Source organism: Pithys albifrons, chromosome 9, assembly GCF_047495875.1.
Source record: "Pithys albifrons albifrons isolate INPA30051 chromosome 9, PitAlb_v1, whole genome shotgun sequence".
NCBI classification, from domain to species: Eukaryota; Metazoa; Chordata; class Aves; order Passeriformes; family Thamnophilidae; genus Pithys; species Pithys albifrons.
This window is the reverse complement of record NC_092466.1, coordinates 33,262,522-33,281,265: the sequence shown is the minus strand read 5'-3', so window position 1 is coordinate 33,281,265 and position 18,744 is coordinate 33,262,522. Positions and strand designations below refer to the sequence as shown.

General features: G+C 41.3%; 2 protein-coding genes across 5 annotated transcripts in view; one reads left to right on the top strand and one right to left on the bottom strand.

Moving 5' to 3' along the window:
- LOC139675552 (phenazine biosynthesis-like domain-containing protein) overlaps window positions 1-18,744 on the top strand; it is a 91,294-nt gene that overhangs the window by 25,822 nt on the left and 46,728 nt on the right. The window contains exons 9-10 of one of the 3 annotated variants that reach the window (XR_011698501.1): window positions 11,929-11,994; window positions 12,783-12,870. Coding sequence is in view for 2 of the 3 variants with exons in the window: in XM_071563366.1 (XP_071419467.1) it covers window positions 3,787-3,839 (53 nt within the window). In the remaining variant the exon portion in view is untranslated. Of the gene's footprint in view, window positions 1-3,786; window positions 3,932-11,923; window positions 11,995-12,782; window positions 12,871-18,744 lie in introns of those variants that run through there. The other 2 variants (XM_071563368.1, XM_071563366.1) reach the window with 2 other exon arrangements.
- Window positions 8,513-18,744, bottom strand: part of MYPN (myopalladin) — a 40,209-nt gene continuing 29,977 nt past the window's right edge. For both annotated transcript variants that reach the window (XM_071563363.1, XM_071563364.1), the window contains exons 12-19: window positions 16,824-17,045; window positions 16,164-16,313; window positions 15,081-15,160; window positions 14,453-14,579; window positions 13,005-13,212; window positions 12,178-12,343; window positions 11,075-11,208; window positions 8,513-8,995 (exon numbers count right to left, since the gene is read on the bottom strand). In XM_071563363.1, coding sequence (XP_071419464.1) covers window positions 8,826-8,995; window positions 11,075-11,208; window positions 12,178-12,343; window positions 13,005-13,212; window positions 14,453-14,579; window positions 15,081-15,160; window positions 16,164-16,313; window positions 16,824-17,045 — 1,257 coding nt within the window. In that variant the 3' untranslated portion in view covers window positions 8,513-8,825. The remainder of the gene's footprint in view (window positions 8,996-11,074; window positions 11,209-12,177; window positions 12,344-13,004; window positions 13,213-14,452; window positions 14,580-15,080; window positions 15,161-16,163; window positions 16,314-16,823; window positions 17,046-18,744) is intronic.

Genomic DNA, 18,744 nt, shown 5'->3' with positions numbered 1-18,744 from the left:
AAAGGATCGAGCATTCTTGCAAAGCAGTTGATTTTATCTAGCCCTGGTGAGGTGCTGAATGGCCTTTTGTTTGCTTGGCGGATAGAGGGGTCTGGGTAGAAAAGGCAGAAGAGGAAGGGAGGTTGGGGAAATGAAAGCATGAGTAGGACAGGGTGGCTGGGGCAGATGTGTTTGTACATAAGTAGGACAGGGTGGCTGGGGCAGATGTGTTTGTATGTGAGTAGCACAGGGTGCTGGGGCAGCAGATGTGTTTGTACATGAGTAGGACAGGGTGCTGGGGCAGCAGATGTGTTTGTACAGGATGCAGAGCCTGCTGGAGTTGGGCTGCTGATGCCTGGTGTGATGGCAGCAGGCTGAGGCTGCAAGAAGGGTGCTCTGGCTGGGGAGATTCCAGGGATGAGCCCTGGCTGGGTTAGGCATGAGGAAGAAGCAGAAAAGAGGCTGCTGTCCCACAACAGCTGTTGGTGGGTTTCCAGCAGGGAAGGCTGGCCAGTTCCCTGCTGTCTGCTGCCATGACTTATATTTTACAACTCTTTCAAGTGACAAATGAATAGCTTTGATAGGACTTATTTTTGACAATTAAGCAGCTTTCAGAGGAAACAAAAGCATCAGTAGGAGCTAAACCCTGTTTTGGGGAAGAGGGACTGTGCTGTGGGAGCAGCTGTGTCCAAAGACCTGATCTTACTGCCTGTCATATCCCAGAGCCCTCCCTGACGTTTTGCCCCTGTCACTGCTGTGCAGGCTCTGATGTTCCCTAAGGTGGGACTGGGGTGGTTCCTGGCCTGGAAGCTGCTGGGACACCTCAGGCTGGGCTGAACACCTGGGGAAGAGGCACTGTGTATTCTGAGCAACTCTCTCCTTTCACAGAATCACAAAATTGATTGGGATGGAAAAGACCTCCAAGATCATCAAGTGCAACCCTTGGTCCAACTCCAGTCCCTTTACCAGATCATGGCACTCAGTGCCACGGCCAATCTCAGTTGAAAAGCCTCCAGGGATGGGGAATCCACCCCCTCTCTCTGGGCAGCCCATTCCAATGCCTGATTACTCTCCCTGGAAAGAATTTTTTTTCTGCTCTCCAACCTCAATTTCCCCTGGCAGAGCTTGAGCCTGTGTCCCCTTTAAGCACTGGCATGCAGGAATGTTTTTTTCATGTGTGTTTAGCCTCTCTAGAAGTAATGAATAGTGGTAATTATTCAAAGGTGGGTCTGTGCTTCTTATGAATAACATTAGATCTTTATCAGCAAACGGAAAGTGGATTCAACCTTATAGGGATATGAAGTCATGTTACCCATAGAGACAATAGAATGAATTACTGTCCATCATATAGTTATGTTAATACTATTTGAATATTACTTATCCATAAATGACAAGTTTATGTATGTAATAAGAACAAATACAATTCTTAAATATTAAATGCTGTGCCATCTTACCCTAATCTATTAGCTGTAAACTTCAGTAGACACTGTCTCAGCTGCATTGTTAGCACAGTACTGGGTTTTACATATTGAAACAGGGATAGGATGCAAATAAATCATGTGATTATATGACATGGAACACTTGGATTAGTGAAAGATGTCCTGAAGCTGAGTTGGGAAGGAAAACACAGTGCAAAAGGGTAAATACCAGAGCAGTGCACAAGAACAGGACTAATGTTTTTCTCTGCAACTGGCACTGGCATATGATTTGTAGGTTTGGGACATGGCATTGCAGTTTATTTGTAATTTAAGCATTCATTTTTCTTCCAACGTTGTTTCTTCCACACAGCATTGTAATTTACTGTGTATGATGATAAATACAGTTAAAAAAATTGATTAGTATGCAGTGAATGATTAAATGGTAATAAGTTCACATAAAGAGGAACAAACCAACACAAACCATAAAATATCTGTGCTCATGTTACCAAAAACTATTAAGAATTGAAAGTGAAGCCCTAAAAAGCACTGTAGTGCAGTATGTAGGTTGTGAACACTTGTGAATCAGGTCATGGTATCAATCTCTGCTGCTGAGCAATGTGATAAGATTATGGTCCCCATTCTCTTAGATTTTGATGTGGAAGTGGTAGGTGAATGTTTATTGATACTTCTATTTATAATAATTAGTAATTTTACTAGTGGGAAAATTGCGATTTTATATAATGCTGTTCTATTTTTGTTTCTTTGGGGTGCAGTTTTGAGCTGGAAGTTGAGATTTCCAGTTTGCTGTAGTACAGGAGGCAGCAGAGTGGGTTCTCTGTAGTGTTTAGACGACTGTCTGTCTATTGATGACCTGTCAGAGCTTTTTGGGGAGTGAATTGGGGCAATGAGAAAGCTTTTAATCATTAAAGCTTCTTTCAGAAGGCAGTCTGAAAAGCAGATGATATCTGTGTTGGTTGGGCCTTCTCAAACTCAAGAACTATTCAGGAAGTCATTAGTTTCTTTTCATAGCTTTTCTTTATAAATAATTTAATGACACTTCATGAAATGGAAACTTAACTGTTTGACTTGTATTTTTTGCTCCCAAATACTTGTTCCCCACTGACTGTGTGATGCATGTCAGGTAATGGCTGTGAGCCACCTTCTGCACTGGTCTTTACTGGAATGGGCATTGGAAACCCCTTCCCTTAAATAATTATTGCTTCTATTAGGCCTCCAAATGAAGCAAAAGTGTTGATGCTCAGAGCTTGGTGTGTTCTCCCTGACACAGTGTTGTCTGCTCATAAATCTTTGTCCCACTGAACAGCAGAACAAACCTGAAATACTTCTGTTTGTGGCATCAGTACTTCATCTGGTACCTCTGTCCAATTATCACTAATTCTGGAACCACATTACTGTGAAGACACTGGGGAAAGAAATGCTTCTTTAAATATCTGTTGCCCAATGCACACATATGTACTTCACTATTGAAATTTAGTATGAAATTCTAATGAACTATTTGTGGGAAATCAACCTCTGTTCTTCTGAAAAGGCTCTCTGCAGGGTTTTGTTTTTGAAGTAGCTACAGATATGCTGCTTCTGTGATTCCTTGAGTCATGTCACCTGTTTTGCCGTGCCCAGAGTTATTTTTGAGCTTGGAATTAGAGTGGCAGTTCTAACTGCAATGACTCTTCAGTGGCTGAAAGCAGAATTAGGAGAGCAGGTTCCCAAATGTATGTTAGTAACAAAACGTCAGTGGTTTCTTCCTGTCTGAGGGCCGAGATCTTTACCAGGTATGTATCAGCCTGTCTTATAACTTCCATTCATTCCAGTTTTTTAGGCTTCTGTTTTCCATCTTGCCTTTTATGAGGTATTTAGGGCAATATTTCTAGATTTTTTTAAAATAAGGATTCACAGAACAGCTGCTTTTTGCTCTAAATACGATCAGCTCTTCTATTTATAAAAATATCCAGGGGAAAAACATAAATGCACTGAGGATAAAGACATTTATTCATGGAAGAAGCAGTCCAGTGTTTCCTCTGCACAGAAATCTTCCAACAAACATTGATTACACCTAGTCCCTGTGGACTTATTAAAAAATGCTCTAGATTTTGAACTTCAATTTCATTCTGAGAAAACGTGACTTTCAAAACCCCAAACCAACCCCACATATAATAGTTAAATGTATTTTCTACCAAAGAGTACATTTTAATATTGTCTACAACTTGTTTTCCTAATTTGTAGCTTAGTTTTCATTCGTGCAAAAATTAGCAATATATAGAGTTTGCTTAAAATGTCTGCCTGTGTAACCCCAAGGAATAAGAAGTTTGTTTTTGATTGGCTTCCTGCAGCCTGGAGTGCATAGCAATTTATTTTTTTCCTAAAATTTCAGATTGTCTTCAGTATTTTTCCACTTCTTTACAAAACCATGTTGCCTGCCACTAATGGACTGTGTGATCCTGAAGGACGGTCATTCCTGAAGAGAATTCCCACTCATGTAAGTGGAGAACTCCACTTAAAGTCACAGAACATACAGCCCAAGATTTCTTTTTATTATGCAATAAATGGTTCTTTATAGTGGACTTGAAATATAAAGGCAATAATAAAATGTTTCTTGGAGTAAGTGATGAAATGTGCAAGGGCTGCTTTAGCTCATGGAGCAGCATCTGAGCTAAAATGGTCTTAGGAATGTTTTCTGAGACCTGACAGACACAAAGTGTGTAGCAACGAGGTAAGAATGGAAAGGGATGGTTACATGGGAGAGCAAAATCAGAGCCAGCAAATGTGGTGGGACTCATCATTTCTTTGGTTCTGGGCCCCTCAGTTCAGGAAAGAGATTGAGGGGCTGGAGCGGGTCCAGAGAAGAGCAAGGAGGCTGGAGAAGGGACTGGAGCACAAGTGCTGTGGGGAGAGGCTGAGGGAGCTGGGGGTGTTTAGCCTGGAGAAGAGGAGGCTCAGAGGTGACCTCAGCACTGTCTGGAACTGCCTGAAGGGAAGTTCTGGCCAGGTGGGGGTTGGTCTCTTCTCCCAGGCACTCAGCAATAGGACAAGGAGGCACGATGGGCTCAAGCTCTGCCAGGGGAAATTGAAGTCGGAGAGCAGAAAAAACTTGTTTGCAGAGAGAGTGCTCAGGCATTGGAATGGGCTGCCCAGAGAGGGGGTGGATTCCCCATTCCTGGAGGTTTTTCAACTGTGATTGGCCGTGGCACTGAGTGCCATGATCTGGTAAAGGGACTGGAGTTGGACCAAGGGTTGGACTTGATGATCTCGGAGGTCTTTTCCAACCCAATCCATTCTGTCATTCTATACTCTCTTCTGTGTCTGAGCTATCAGACCCAGCTCACTCAGAGTGCTGGGTTTGGATGTGCTGCTCATTCAGAAGCCCTTCCAGGACCTTCTGATGGGCCTTACACAAAGAACTTGCTCAGTCCTTCAAGGTGAAGACAAGTGAGTCTCAGGGCCTGAGGTTACCAACAAAAGAAAGCATAATTTAAACCCAAAGCAAACTGCTACCAAGAATTGTTTAAAAAGGCAACAACTTTATTTCACAACTACCTGCTAGAAACATGGCTAGTATGCAATTTGACAGTATTTTATGATTTTCTTCTAAATAATATAAAGTCTGATTCCATTAATCAGCTGTCCCAGTGAAGTTCTGAGGAAACTTCAGGCATTGTTGCACTTTTTCACAATTATTTGAACATGTGAGCAGCACAGTCTTGTACACAACTCTGAAGCTTTTGTTTAAGTTCAGGTGAGATGAAGGACAGGTGTTTTATTTTTTCCTTTCATGTGCACTTAAAATATACTTTAAAACTGACATTAATATTTTTCTTCCCAGTGAGAATGACTTAGGATCAAAAAATAAAAAATATCAACTTTAATCATGAAAAAATATAAACTGGAATTTTAAGGCTCAAAGTGAACATCTTTGTATTGGAAATAATAAGGCAATTATCAATGAATCACTTCTCCAATATTTATCAATATAATTATGTCATTAATTCTTGTAAATAATTTCGTTTCGAGACATTTTACACAGATACCAATACTCTGTGTGACCCTGCTTGTCCTGGGTTTGCTTCAGGCTGCACCAGAATTTTAAAGCAAAGGTAATACTTCTTTAAATCTATAATCACAGTACACAAATTGTAATTTCTGCTCTTGTTTGCAATGTACTGTGCCTCTGATTGATTGTATACAAAACCAGGACTTTGAGGAATAGGGAAACTAAATAAACCTCAAGATGCCAGATGAGCTGCCTTTACAGACTCTCTTTATGGGCTCAGTATATGTAGAGGAGAAATGTTCTGTAGCAGGTAACAACATGTAGTGACTGCAGACCATTTGGGATCAGATTCTGGTACTGTTCTATCCGGTGCACTGAAAGTAATTCTAATTATTGGCTTCTGCAGTATGTGGGTAAATGTGATCCTTTAGTAAATGCTGTCCAGGAGAGAGTGTTCAGCTGACAGATTTTGGTGATCCCCTTTCTGTAGCCTAACTCTTGGTGAGATTTCTGGAGCCCCTTCTTGAGTGACTAAGGATTAATCCTTCTTACACAGATCTTTGGGAGAAGTCTTTGAACAGAAGCTTCTTGTCCTCCCACTTCTAGAGAACTGAATGTACATTTTAAAAAACATCATACCACTTAATTGTCAGCTTGCCAGTTCAGGTTATAATGATAGTGAGTTTGGAGACATTCTGAAATTCCAGAGAAAAGGGGCAGAGGTCTGGTTTGTGTATTTGCACCGTGCCCTTTGTTACTTTGCACTGAGTTTTTGAGTGTGTTTTCTGCTGTTGTAAAATGTGAGAACCACTGCTGCTGTCAGTAATGTTGATCAGCATGATTCCAGTGGTAACCAGGTATTTACCAATAGCAAGTATGAGTATTCCTTTCTTCTAAACTGTGTAAAGAACTCTGATTCAAGTGGTCACTCCTCTAGCTAGACTTGCCTAATAGAACAGATCCCAGGCAAAAAGGAAAGGTTTGTGCTTGCTGGAACTCTTAGTTTCTCCTTGGTTGACAGGTAACTTAATCCACGTAGGGTATTCAGACAGACAGTGGAAAGTGAAATAATTCTGGAAGCACAGAGTGATTTAGGTCTGGAGAAAGCCCTGGAGGTCGAGTGGTCCCACCTCTCTCACAGACAGGCAAGGGTGCCATTTATTAGCACTTATTAACAGGCAGTCACTTGACTCAGCCTGTGCCAGGGACAAAGCATGATGGGCAGTTTACAACCTGGAATATTTTGGATCAAAACCTACTCTTCAGTTCTGGCATGAAATAATGGGAAGTCCAGGGCTGTAGATGGGGGAAGAGTCTGATCTTTTGTGTTTTATTTTCCTACCTTCCTGTTTCCCAACAGCACTGGATTAAGCAAGCAAAATCCCATAATTTTCCTTGGATTATATTTCCCAGAGTGGTAACTAGTATGGGAAACTTTTAAATTTTGAGTTGCCCAACTCTGACTCAGTTTAAGTTTGGTTTTGGAATCCCTGAGTCATCCTAAGAAACAAGTGGAGAGCAGAGTAGAGTCTCTATCCTTGAAAATGAGATGCAATGTGTCTCGTTGGGCACCTTGTAGCTGCAGTCACTTAACTCAATGCATCACTTGTAACAGCCATGAGTTTTATTTTGTTTGCCAGGGGAGAGATACAACACGGGCAACAATTGATATTTCTGCTTTCCCACGGAAATCCCTGCACCTTGTTCTGAGTCTTGGGATAAGAATGTGCTTTAGTTTTGTGGTCTGTTCATAATGGGGTGAGTGGCCTGAAATTTCTAACAAAATCAGGAGAGTTATAATGATGGTTTTGTTTTATGGTGTTCACTCAAGTGGGAGGCAAAGCAACACAGGAAATTCTCTTCCTCTCAATCCTTAGGGAACCAGAAGTTTTGGATATCAGAAGCTGCATTTGTGGGGAACCCAGTGAAAGGCACTCCCTTTCTCAGTCTCTGGCTATATCCAGTATTCTTTTGCTCTTAAGATAACTCCCCATTGTTTTCTTTACATATGTAGTTTTTTAAGTTACAATTTTAAATTGGAAAAAAACCCCAAATATACTCTAAAATGAAAGTATCTGTTAAATTTTTTTTCTATATCTGTGACTTTGATCAGGGCTTTGTAGTGTTCCCCAGCCATGTTAAAAGCAGTAAGTAAGAAGAGCTTGAAAATGATGTCCAGAGAAAAGGGTTAACAGTAATTTAAAGGTGTAGGAAAACATCTTAAACATCCATAGAGGGAGGTATTAATACAACAGTATAGATGCCAAATATATTTAAATATATTGACAGCATTGTGTTGTCATTTAACACCTTCTGTTGAGCTTTCAATAATTTGCCTTATTTATTAATATTATCAGTTACAGTAGGGGTTTTGTTAGCTCTTTGTATGTAACTGTTGCTTTACTTCTTTTGTATATTAACAGAATTTTCTGTCTTCATAGCAGTCACTGCACTTGTGATCATTTCCTAGATGACGGTAAAAATTTACCAAATCATAATTCTTTTTCAGTTAGCTATAAAATGAGCTAGATGGCAGAGGCACGTTAACAATTAGGAAAAAGAGACATGAACTTCCAAGCCTGGTATCATCTGTGTCAAAGCCAGATGGCCACTAACATGGCAAAGGAAAAAGTATGAAGGATATCTGGAAAATAGTTTCAGCAATGGGCTCTAGAGAACATGCTTCAGACAAGAGGAATTTTCATTTTCTAAGTTAGCCCCTTATGCATATGCCCCATACCTTACTTTATGAACCCTTAGGCTGTGAGCACACAGTTCATGGAGTACACACACACACAAATATAAATATTTAGGGTATACAGCTGTACCTACATGAAACACTACATTTATCTACTCTGGAGTTCAAAAATTCCAAGATAATCCCGAATCAGCATACTCTGTGATCCTGTGGTAATAATCATAGAAAAATGAGTTACATCTTTTCCCTTTAACTTGTGCTTTGTGATTGTTTGGCATGTTTTTTGATAACTACATTCAAAGTCTTGTTGTTCACCCTCGTTCAGGATAGTTGTTACTGTAATGTCAGTGTTTTCACTGGCAGTACTCCAACTAATCACCATCAATCCTTACCGTGGCAGCTACAGCGCAGTAGCTTTAATTCAAGAAGTGGTGTTGGCTTTTGGGTGCTGAAAACTGTTTACCATGTAATTCTCAGCAAACTACACAGTACTGAATTTATTGCACAACACTCCATACCACAATAATCCTGCATTAAAATAACACGCAGAAGTCTTGTATGATACATCCCTTGCAACACTTGCAGCAGCAGGACACTGAGTTAGAAACAAGTTGCTTGTAAACCATTAGCATCTTCCCTTGTACCTTCTTTTTTTTTTTTTTAATTGTTTTTTCACAGTTCTAGTATCCCCCCTGTGGGCGTAACTGGAACGAGTGTTTGTTTTTCAAAGTTCTTCACTCTCCACCAGCTTTTGGGTTGGGGATGGGAACAGCGCGGGGCCCTCCGGAGCTGGGAAGGCAGAGAAGATGTCGAGTCCTTGGCTGGTGAGGTTCGCGTACCGGCTGCCCCCAGGGCGGAGCTTCACTGCCTGCGGGATCTGCCGGTGCCACTGAGCTGCAGCAACACAAGCACAACGGGCTGTGTGAACCTCCATCCAGTTTGCAATCACAGACTATTCTGAGCTGGAAGGGACCCACAACGATCATCGAGTCCAACTCTTAAGTCAATGGCCCACATAGGGGGTTGAACCGATGACCTTGGCATTGTTACAACCAAGTTTTAACCAAGTGAGACAACAAAAACCTAACACAACCCTGAAAAGTTGCTTCTAACATCCTTGGAGAGAGGATTGCTATTCCCTGTTTGAGCATCTGTTCTTTCACTATTGTCATTAACATGGTTTATTTGAGGAGTATTTTTATTGAAGTCTACAGAGTTCCATCCCTGTTCAATTCAATGTGGGTTTCACTAAGTCCAAAATCTAAGGATTGAATCTTCAGAGCCTTCTCCAAAGCTCTTGCAATCAAAACTAAAAACATACCATAGCATGACAGAGACCAAAAAACTGGACAGGGCTTTGATTTTGTACTGCTTGGTCCTCTGGAAGGCTTTTCTTCCTGACACTTCACAGACTATTCTGAGTTGGAAGGGACCCACAAGGACCATCGAGTCCAACTGTTAAGTCAGTGGCCCACACAGGGGATTGAACCCATGACCTTGGCATTATTACAGCCAAGTTTTAACCAGCTGAGCTGATCTCAGGTGCTTTTGGTGGTATTTAATTTCAAACCATTAATACAGGGAATTTCTTTAAGGAATTGATTACACTTTTTATTGCCCTCTACTGTTTACAACTACTACCATATTTCCTAGATTATTTTTTAAAATGCTGAAAGAAATGTGATCCAAGACACATACTTGAACAAGAGCTGTAGGTTTTCTTGCAGCTCCCAATTTGTTTCTGCTTAAACTCATACTATTTTTCTTTGCACAATTGTAAACATCAGATCACACTTGTGATCCCCCCAACCTCCCCCATTCAAAATAGCACCAAGAAAAACTGCTTATGTCACTCACTTTGGGGTAGGATTGACATAGTTTAGGTAATACAGTTGTAATTGGGAAGCATTTCTTACTTTCCATCTTTTTCCTGTTTGTGCCTGGAATCCTTCACGTGAAAATTTAATTTGTCTTTCAGCATTTAAATACCTAAGGAATTATTTTTGCCCTTATGTGACCATTTCTTGAATCAGCCTTTCCCCAGCCCCCGGATACTTCCATTACTATTGCCTGTATCACCACCAGGTGGCAGGAGGTGACAGAGATGTGCTGGTGACTTTTTGTTGCTAATTAGGCGGGGGTTTAAAACAAATTAGAAATACAAATTTGAAAATGTGGTTTGGTTTTTTTTCCTTTGAGGATCTGGTTATAATCCAGCCAGTTTTTGGAATATCTATATCTCATCTCTATATCTCTATATCTTATCTCTATATCTCTCTATATCTCTATCTCTATATCTTATCTATATATCTCTATATATCATCTCTGTATCTCTATATCTCTAGCTCTAAATCTCTATATATCTATCTCTGTGTTTATATATATGTGTGTATATAAAATATGTTTTCTGTTTTATTACACTGCCTAAGTGATCCAAGTACTTTCTTGATATAGATAAATTGCTTTGAATATTACATCTTGCACAGATAAAAGAGTAGTTAAATGATGTGCTGTAGTTCTTGGAGTGGGCTGGGCCTTCTGAGTCCTAGACAAGAGTTAGATGTGAACTATGAGTCTGTTTGCATCATACATGCTCTGTGGAAGGAAAACTTCATTTTCTTGTGTGCAATTTGTTGTTCCTTCTCTAGGTCAGGACTCTGTCAGATGGAATAGAGTTAAGGTTCAGCTTAAAATGTGTGTCTATGGAGCCTGGAAGGTGGAAAATGGGAGGAGAGAATATTGTGCAAAATCTGTCTCAAATTTTTTTTCCTCACCCACCTTGAAGTTGTTGCAGCAGAGCTAGTTTGACCATTTATCTGTAACATTGTACCTCCTCCTGGGGGCCTTATTCACCTGCTGCACTAATTTCTAACCCACATCATACCAGGAATTTGCAAAGTAAGAACTGGGTGAGGGCTGGGACCAGCCAAAGAAATAATTCCTGGTTTGTTCTCTTTGCTGGCCAGTACCTACCGTATATGTCGAGTCGAGCAGTGCAGGAGACAATGCCAGCCTCGTTCTTGGCAGACAGGGTGTACCAGCCAGCGTCTGCTTTCTTGGCAGGCTGGATGAGGAGGCACACGTACCCCGTTGTGTCCTGATGCATGCTGGGAAAACAAGTGTGTGGGAATTACTATTTCTCAAGAGCATGTCAACTTTGAGATTTTAAAATATATATATTAAATGGGAAATAGGTATGTCGTAATTTCTATTTTTAAAGAAGTAGCAGTCTGAGACAGAATATTTTAATGTATTTAATAATACATTGTATGTATCCATATGTGAATGTTTTAAAGTTTCTGTGTTCACAGAATCACAGACTGTGCTGAGTTGGAAGGGACCCACAAGGGTCATCCAGTCCAACCCTCAGCCCTGCCCAGGCCCATCCCCAAGAGTCACACCCTGTGCCTGAGAGGACCATCCAAACGCTCTGGAGCTCTGCCAGGCTTGGTGCTGTGCCCACTGCCCTGGGGAGCCTGTTCAGTGCCCAACCACCCTCTGGGGGAAGAACCTTTTCTCGAGATCCAGCCTAAACCTGCCCTGGCGCAGCTCCAGCCATTCCCTTGGGTGCACAGAGAAGTGGCTGCCCCTCTTTGCCTCATGAGGAAGTTGTATGTAATAGATTTGCTTTCAGTGTAGCCTCAAACCATGCTCAGAGTAGCTGAACTCTGCTCTGGCTCCTTGCCTTTGTGTACAACCAAGGGTGTGACAGCAGGAGCTGAATTGTCCCTCTGTATATGTTAGTGCTAGAATTATTTATGGAATTCCAGTGAACTAAACCCATGCAAATCAGCTGTGCAGTCATACTGTATTTTTTCCTAGTTCAGAAGCTACAAGAATAAGAGAATACCAAGAACAGCCCGACTGCTCTGTGCCCACTCTGTGAAGCAGTGGTGAGTCATGCTCCATGCCTTTATTCCATGCCAAGGAAATGGCCTTTGTTCTCCTCACAGCAGAGCAAGCCCTTTACAACTTCATATGGGTGAAAGAAGTTGTTTTTAAAACACCACCATCTGTCCTGAGCACATAGGTTTCCATGGAAGGAAACTTCAAGCAGGGCTATGATGGTACAGTACCTCATCCTCTCTCTGTTTGATGGGATGGTCTCATTATCCTTCTTCCAGTAAAATATGGGGGGTGGCATTCCCACAACTCTGCACTCTAATCTGACAGGGTACCCTTCTGGAACACCACAGTTCTGAAGCTTCTCCAGGAACATGGGGGCTCTCTGTACTTCCTTTGCTGGAAAAAGGAAGTATTTTAGTATTTGTTTCGCATTGAACAGTATGGAAGAACACAATCAAAAATTGTTCTTGTGATATCAAAATAGGCTGTGAATTTTTAGTGGGGTATTGGAAAGGAAATGTCATGCCATAGCCTCTGTAGGGGAACATAAAGCAAATAATAGGCAGAACTGAAGTTTGCAAAAGAATGTATGTATATGTAATGAGTCTAAATGTACCACCATTGCAGGAAATTAATGCTAGATTTATGAAATTCAGTATTTTACATCTTGTAAGGCTCTATTAAAGATCAGTAGTCTGATTTGCATTTTTCTATTTATAGATATTTTTAAGCTAATAAAATTTGGACTGAAATGTAGGATACCTCAACATATATTATGAGTTCAAATTCTTAGTGTTTTCTGGAGAGAAGATTAAGAACCATTTTTCCCCAACAGGAGAAGAAGGTGATGATGAGGCAGAATTCTCTCTTAGTAACAGGAGTGCACCTGTCAATTGAGCACCAGGCCCATTTCCCTCCATCAGGTGAGTTTTATAACTGTTGGATTCTCCTGATCTCGGTGTATTAACTGCATATTTATAGCTGTCTGTAAGGAAACCACATAAGGCAAGTTTGAAGAAGTGCATACAAATAACTTCAGTTTTTCAGTGTTTCTTACCTACAACAGTGAGCTCCAGGCTAAATGAATTTTGTCCTGTTTTATTAGTGGCAAGGCAAGTGTAAGTTCCAGCATCATTTTGGGAGAGAGGATCGATGAGCAGGGAGTGAACTCCAGTCTCTCTGACCAGCATCTTGTGGGTGCCGTCTGGGAGCACAGGTTTGCCATTCAGGAGCCACGTCAGGTCTGGAGTGGGTAACCCACTCACCTGCAGAGAGGAAGACAGCTCAGACAAACGTCCAGCTGACAGACAGGGTTAGTAAATTCACAGGTAGGCCTTGTTTAGATACCATCTGAATGATGTCAGCATTATAGAATGGATTGGGTTGGAAAAGACCGCCGAGATCATCAAGTGCAACCCTTGGTCCAACTCCAGTCCCTTTACCAGATCATGGCACTCAGTGCCATGGCCAATCTCACTTTAAAAACCTCCAGTGGCCTGCCCAGAGAGGGGGTGGATTCCCCATCCCTGGAGGTTTTTCAACTCAGATTGGCCGTGGCACTGAGTGCCATGATCTGGTAAAGGGACTGAAGTTGGACCAAGGGTTGGACTTGATGATCTCGGAGGTCTTTTCCAACCCAATCCATTCTATGATTCTATGCAACACCAGACATGCTTTAAGGCTCCCCAGGCTCTGCTAGGATAGCAGAGCTGGGGATAACCACATTCTTTGGCATGCTCCCTAGTAAAGTTTACGTTGTAAATGAGGTAGTGATGAATCTTGTTCATCTTCAGAGTTTCTTGTGCTTCAGAGTTCTGCCCTCCTCAGGGCAGGAGGCATTGTGGAGCATGGAAGAGCTCAGTGCCAGCACTGCCACCTTTGCTGTGCCACTGGGACATAGAGGGGCTACCCAAATATGTAATGCAGATGATTTTCTTAAAGGTGTTCAGTCTCAGGGTGCTCACTGTGTGTTGTCTAACCTCTGGCAACTGCTCATGGTGGGATTTGGATCAGGAAATGGGGATGCTCTGCATCTGTGCATGCTGGGGAAGCATAAAATAACCCGACTCTGCCCCCTCTTCTCTGGGAGTCTTAATCTTCAGTAATTCAGCCCAATGCAATGGGAACATGTGTTTGAGCACCAACATGCTGAATCCTCTCTTTTCATGGTTTTGTGCCATTATGGTTTATTTTCAAGACTTGAGAAAGGAGCAGGAACGTGTGGAGTTTGTACTAGTAAAGGACACAGTGAACATATCTAGTAATTTGAACAACCTTGCAAGTGAGCCTTCTGTTCCTGGGTTGTGTTTTCTGTTTTCTCCAGCCCACAGAGCAGGTATTCAAAAGAAATCCCCCAAATCAGCTTGGAAACAACAGCAACAAGAAATAGTTTTTAAAAATGAAGCATTAAAAATGTTCATGCATGCAATAAGGAACATGAAAACACCAGGCAGTACATGCACTGAGGAAGGGAAGGTGAGAATGAGCAGAGAAACCAGTGAATACCTTACAATCCAACCTACAAAGTCGCCCTTCATGTGCCACCATGTCCCCTGGAGCCTGTAGGAAGTATGGCCTGAAAAAGCGCTCTTGAACTGCCTCCTTATCTCCTTCTGGCACCCGGGGCCGCGTCCTGCAACACAGACATTGCGTGGGTGTGTTGGGAGGGCAGACCTTGTTTTCCTAATGCTTAAAGAAAAGAAGAAACTGGGGGAAAGGATGAACAGATAGCTGGAGTTATAGCAAAGGGCAGAAAGAAATGGACTGACTGTATTTTAATTCTTGCATATTTTCCATTTAGAAAGATTATCAAGTTAACTGTATCATGTAGTGTCCTTGGATTCCCAAGCTGGCCTTTGCTTCTTTTTGCTTTTATTGGATGAATTTCATCTTGCTAATCCATCCCTTGCCTTTAGCTCCACTGCAGCAGGTGAATGAAATCAAACTTCCTTGTATTTGAGGATGACCTTAAAAATATTACAATACAGAAGTGACTTGTTGGGAGGGAACTGCTGCTGTTGTTTTCATTTTATGGGTGGGAACTGAAGTTCAGTGAGTGCACAGAACAGCAGCTGGTTACTTTGGATGCCTTCAGAGAAGCATAAAGAAGGTCTGAAGGAGATTTTTCTTTCACCTGTGAGGCTGAGGTGTTGATATTCGGCCCCGAACAGGAACACTTTGAACCATCAGGTGGCCTGAGCAACTGATTCTCCCCTGCAAGTCACAAAGGAAACAGAATTAATAGTTGGGTAATAGCTCATTTAATTTTTAAACTATAAATATTGAACATTTACAGTGCATTAGGATTTATTTTTATAAAGCAGCTGAACTATAGTCTAAACATTGCTTTCCCAAAGTTGCTATTGGCCTGCAGGGGAGTGTGGTTGAGACAGGAGTTTCTTTGTGTATTTGAGGATGACCTTAAAAATATTACACTATAGAATTGACTTGTTGGGAGTGAACTGCTGCTGTTTTCATTTTATGAGTGGGAACTGAAATACAGTGAGGGCACAGAAGTTCAGCAGCTGGTTACTTTGGGTGCAGGGCAGTGTTTCTCAGCCTCTTCCAGGCTGTGGCAATCCCTTTAGCAGTGGTGCTGTGGGAGCCAGCTCAGCAGGACCTGTCCCTGCTGTACCTTTGTGCTGGCACACGTGTTAGTGCAGCCACACAGAAACTGCAAGGAAATGGAATTCAGGAAGGAGGAAACATTTATACTGAGAAAAGCTGCTTGGTCTGCTTGAACGTATTTCTAGATAAACAGCTAAGCTATACCATGGGGTGAAGGAGAATGGTCTTGGGGGATGAGACTATTTCCACATCTATGTCTTTGCATCCTAGATAAAGAATAATTGTGTTTGGTAACACCTCCAAATTTGATGTAACGTTTTGTTTCTCCTTGCTTGAATTGATGTTTCTTCTGCCTGAAGTATCATGTCTGTCTTGTCACCACATCTCAGAAGGTACCTATCAGCAACTGGGAGTGGGCAGAAGTCATTGACATGAAAATTGTCCTTAATGATTTTAACTGGATGTGTAAGAAAGAGGAGTAGTTTCATCAATCTTCTTTACATGGTTTCCTCTCCTATGCTCTGAAGCATCTGATTTATGATGCAGTCACCACTCAGTGTCAGACTAGGTGTCCAATCTGTGGTCCTTTTAACATATATTAGAAAGAGGTGAAACAAGCATTTTTGTCAAAGAAAGTAAAACACCTTACTTGTGGGTTTGCAGCCATAATTGTATAGTTGCCATCATCATCGTTAGTAGCAGCTTCAATGTGTAAAGAACACGTCCCATCTTCTTCTCTGCTCATTTTGAAATGCGTGTTTTTCTTTGAGATCTGCTTGCCATCCTTGAACCAGTACACCTGTAGTGAGAGACACCCCACCCCTGGGTCTTGGCACTTGCTCTCTAGTGGAACAGTGACTAGAAAAATGTAGGTAAGAGCATGATGTAAGTTGACCAATAGCTAGTAAAAATTCTAGAATATTATAAACTTTGCAGATCAGTTATAATGTGAAATAGAATGATTCCAGGCTGAACTTGGAAAGTTCAACCTGGACTGTCAGGATCTCTTTTATTGGCTGTAGATACATTACTGGTTACCTCAGATCAGTTCTCATGTTCCCAAGTTTACTTTCTGAGGGTTCATACAGTGCTGTTTCCCTTGGAGTCAGGTGGTTGTGAGGCAGTCCCTACAGTCCCAACACATGTTCAGGAGCAGATATAGTTATTTTAGAAAGTGGGGGGGAAATGATAAATTTTAGAGCTCTCTTCCCAGAGATGTGTCCTTAGGAGTGAGGCTTTCCAGAGGGATATAGAAAATAGTAGGCAGCTGTTTTTTATTCCTTTACTGGTAACAGTGAGAATGACTTACCTTAGGAACAGGTATTCCCACTATTTTGCAGGTGAATATAACAGGGGATCCTTCCATGACCCGAAAGTGTTTGAGTCTCTTATCAAAGATGGGTGCTATGTATTTGCCTGTGGGGATTTCCTCGTGCTGGACTTCGTCATCTGATTCATCCACTGGAGTACGTTCCAGGCGAAATTCTATTTCATTCATCAGCCTCTGCTCAAAGCTTGAAATCCTGTATTCCTGCAGGGTGAGACAGGCACAGTTCTGAGCTACACCTCTCAAATTCCGGGGTGTTTGCAGCCCCTGGCACTTCTAGACTACTTCTAAAATGAGTGAAACAGTCTGGATTTGGTTTGCAGACACAGATACTGCATCCAACGTTTGCAGAAAGTAACTGACGAAACTGAGTTTTTCAGACATCAAAAAAAATCAAATGTAATACCTCTATGTCTAGGAAAAAAGTGAAATATTTTCAGAGTAATTTATGTTCAGGTTAAAACTCAAGCAGATTCCCAGCTGGTGGCAGACACTGCCTGGCTGCACTAACACACACAGCTGCAAGGGCATCTTGCTCAAGTCCCTTCTAAGAGAAGTTTGTATGACCTATAGAACCCAAAGTGGTTTGCTCAGACCTGCATTTGTGCAGATTGTAAATCCAGAGCTTGCATTCCTGCTTCTGCTGAAGGGCACAGACATCTCTGAGAGCAGGCCGTGTTTTATTTTTATTTTGTAGCAAGCCTGGATCTTCAGAATCTCATTTCAATAGGCCAGATAGTGCTACTACAACGTGTTTTGCTGCTCTGTTAAAGGAAGGAAATGATCTATGGCTTAGGAAAGAAATACTTGAGTAATTCCAAAAGTGCAATTCTCATTTTTTAAAAAAAAATAGAATTTTAGAAACCTGTGAATAGTAAATAGGGATGTAGCAAATCCTTAGATTTATTTTACTTGCCAAAAAAAACAGGTTCAGAAAATGCATCTGGTCTGAAATCTTACAGACAGTTAACTAAAGAACCAGAAGAAATTTGAAAAAACCCAACTTTTTGCAAGCAATGTACTGAATATCACATTCAAAGTTTTGCTTTCCTTCCACTTGTTTGAGAGCTTTCAAGAGTTTTCTTCATGTTGTTTAGGTAATTCTTGGCAGCAAGAGCAAAATCTATGGCAAAGATTTGACCTACTGAGAAAAGTTTACCTTGAGTGTCTGAATCCTCCATCAAGAGCTGAAGGTACTATATGCAATTCTTCTAAGAATGAAGTTGATTTCAGGGATTTCAGATGCTGTGTGACCTTTGGAAATGTGCAGGCTAATTAAGGGTTAATTGAAGAAGGAGTAATCTTCCCTTTCTGTCATCTAATGATGTGTCACATGAATAAAGGCCAGGGCAACACAGCAAATATGGTACTGAGAGTCTCATTTCTGCCTGTTGGAACAGGTTACTGGTTCTTTTTGTAATGAACCTCTCAAAAATTATGTGATTATTTCTGGATATTGGTTATATGACAGCATAATTACAAAGCTAAATACACTTTTTGCATGCATCTTTCTCTTCTATCATATTTGAGCACTTTTGAGCACTGTTATTCCCTGTACAAAGATAAACATTTGTCAAGTGCTGTGTGTGTTTGGAGGGCAAAAGGGCTGATGGGCAGAGTGGGCAAATAAATAAATATGTGGGTATATATGGGTGCAAATGTATCTTTATTTATATATATTTATACAGCCATATATAAATATATGCATATAAATAAATAAATGGGTTATCTCAGAGGTTAGACACAGTAAGTTCATGAGGAATTTTTGCTCAGACAGGGAAAACTCTGAACTCCCATTAGAAGAGAATGAGTGGGGATGAGAAGTGTTAAGATTAAGGGCCAGAGAGCAATCCTAAAGCTGTAATCTAGGAGGCTAAACATTGGAAGAGGGCTTTTGCAAGAA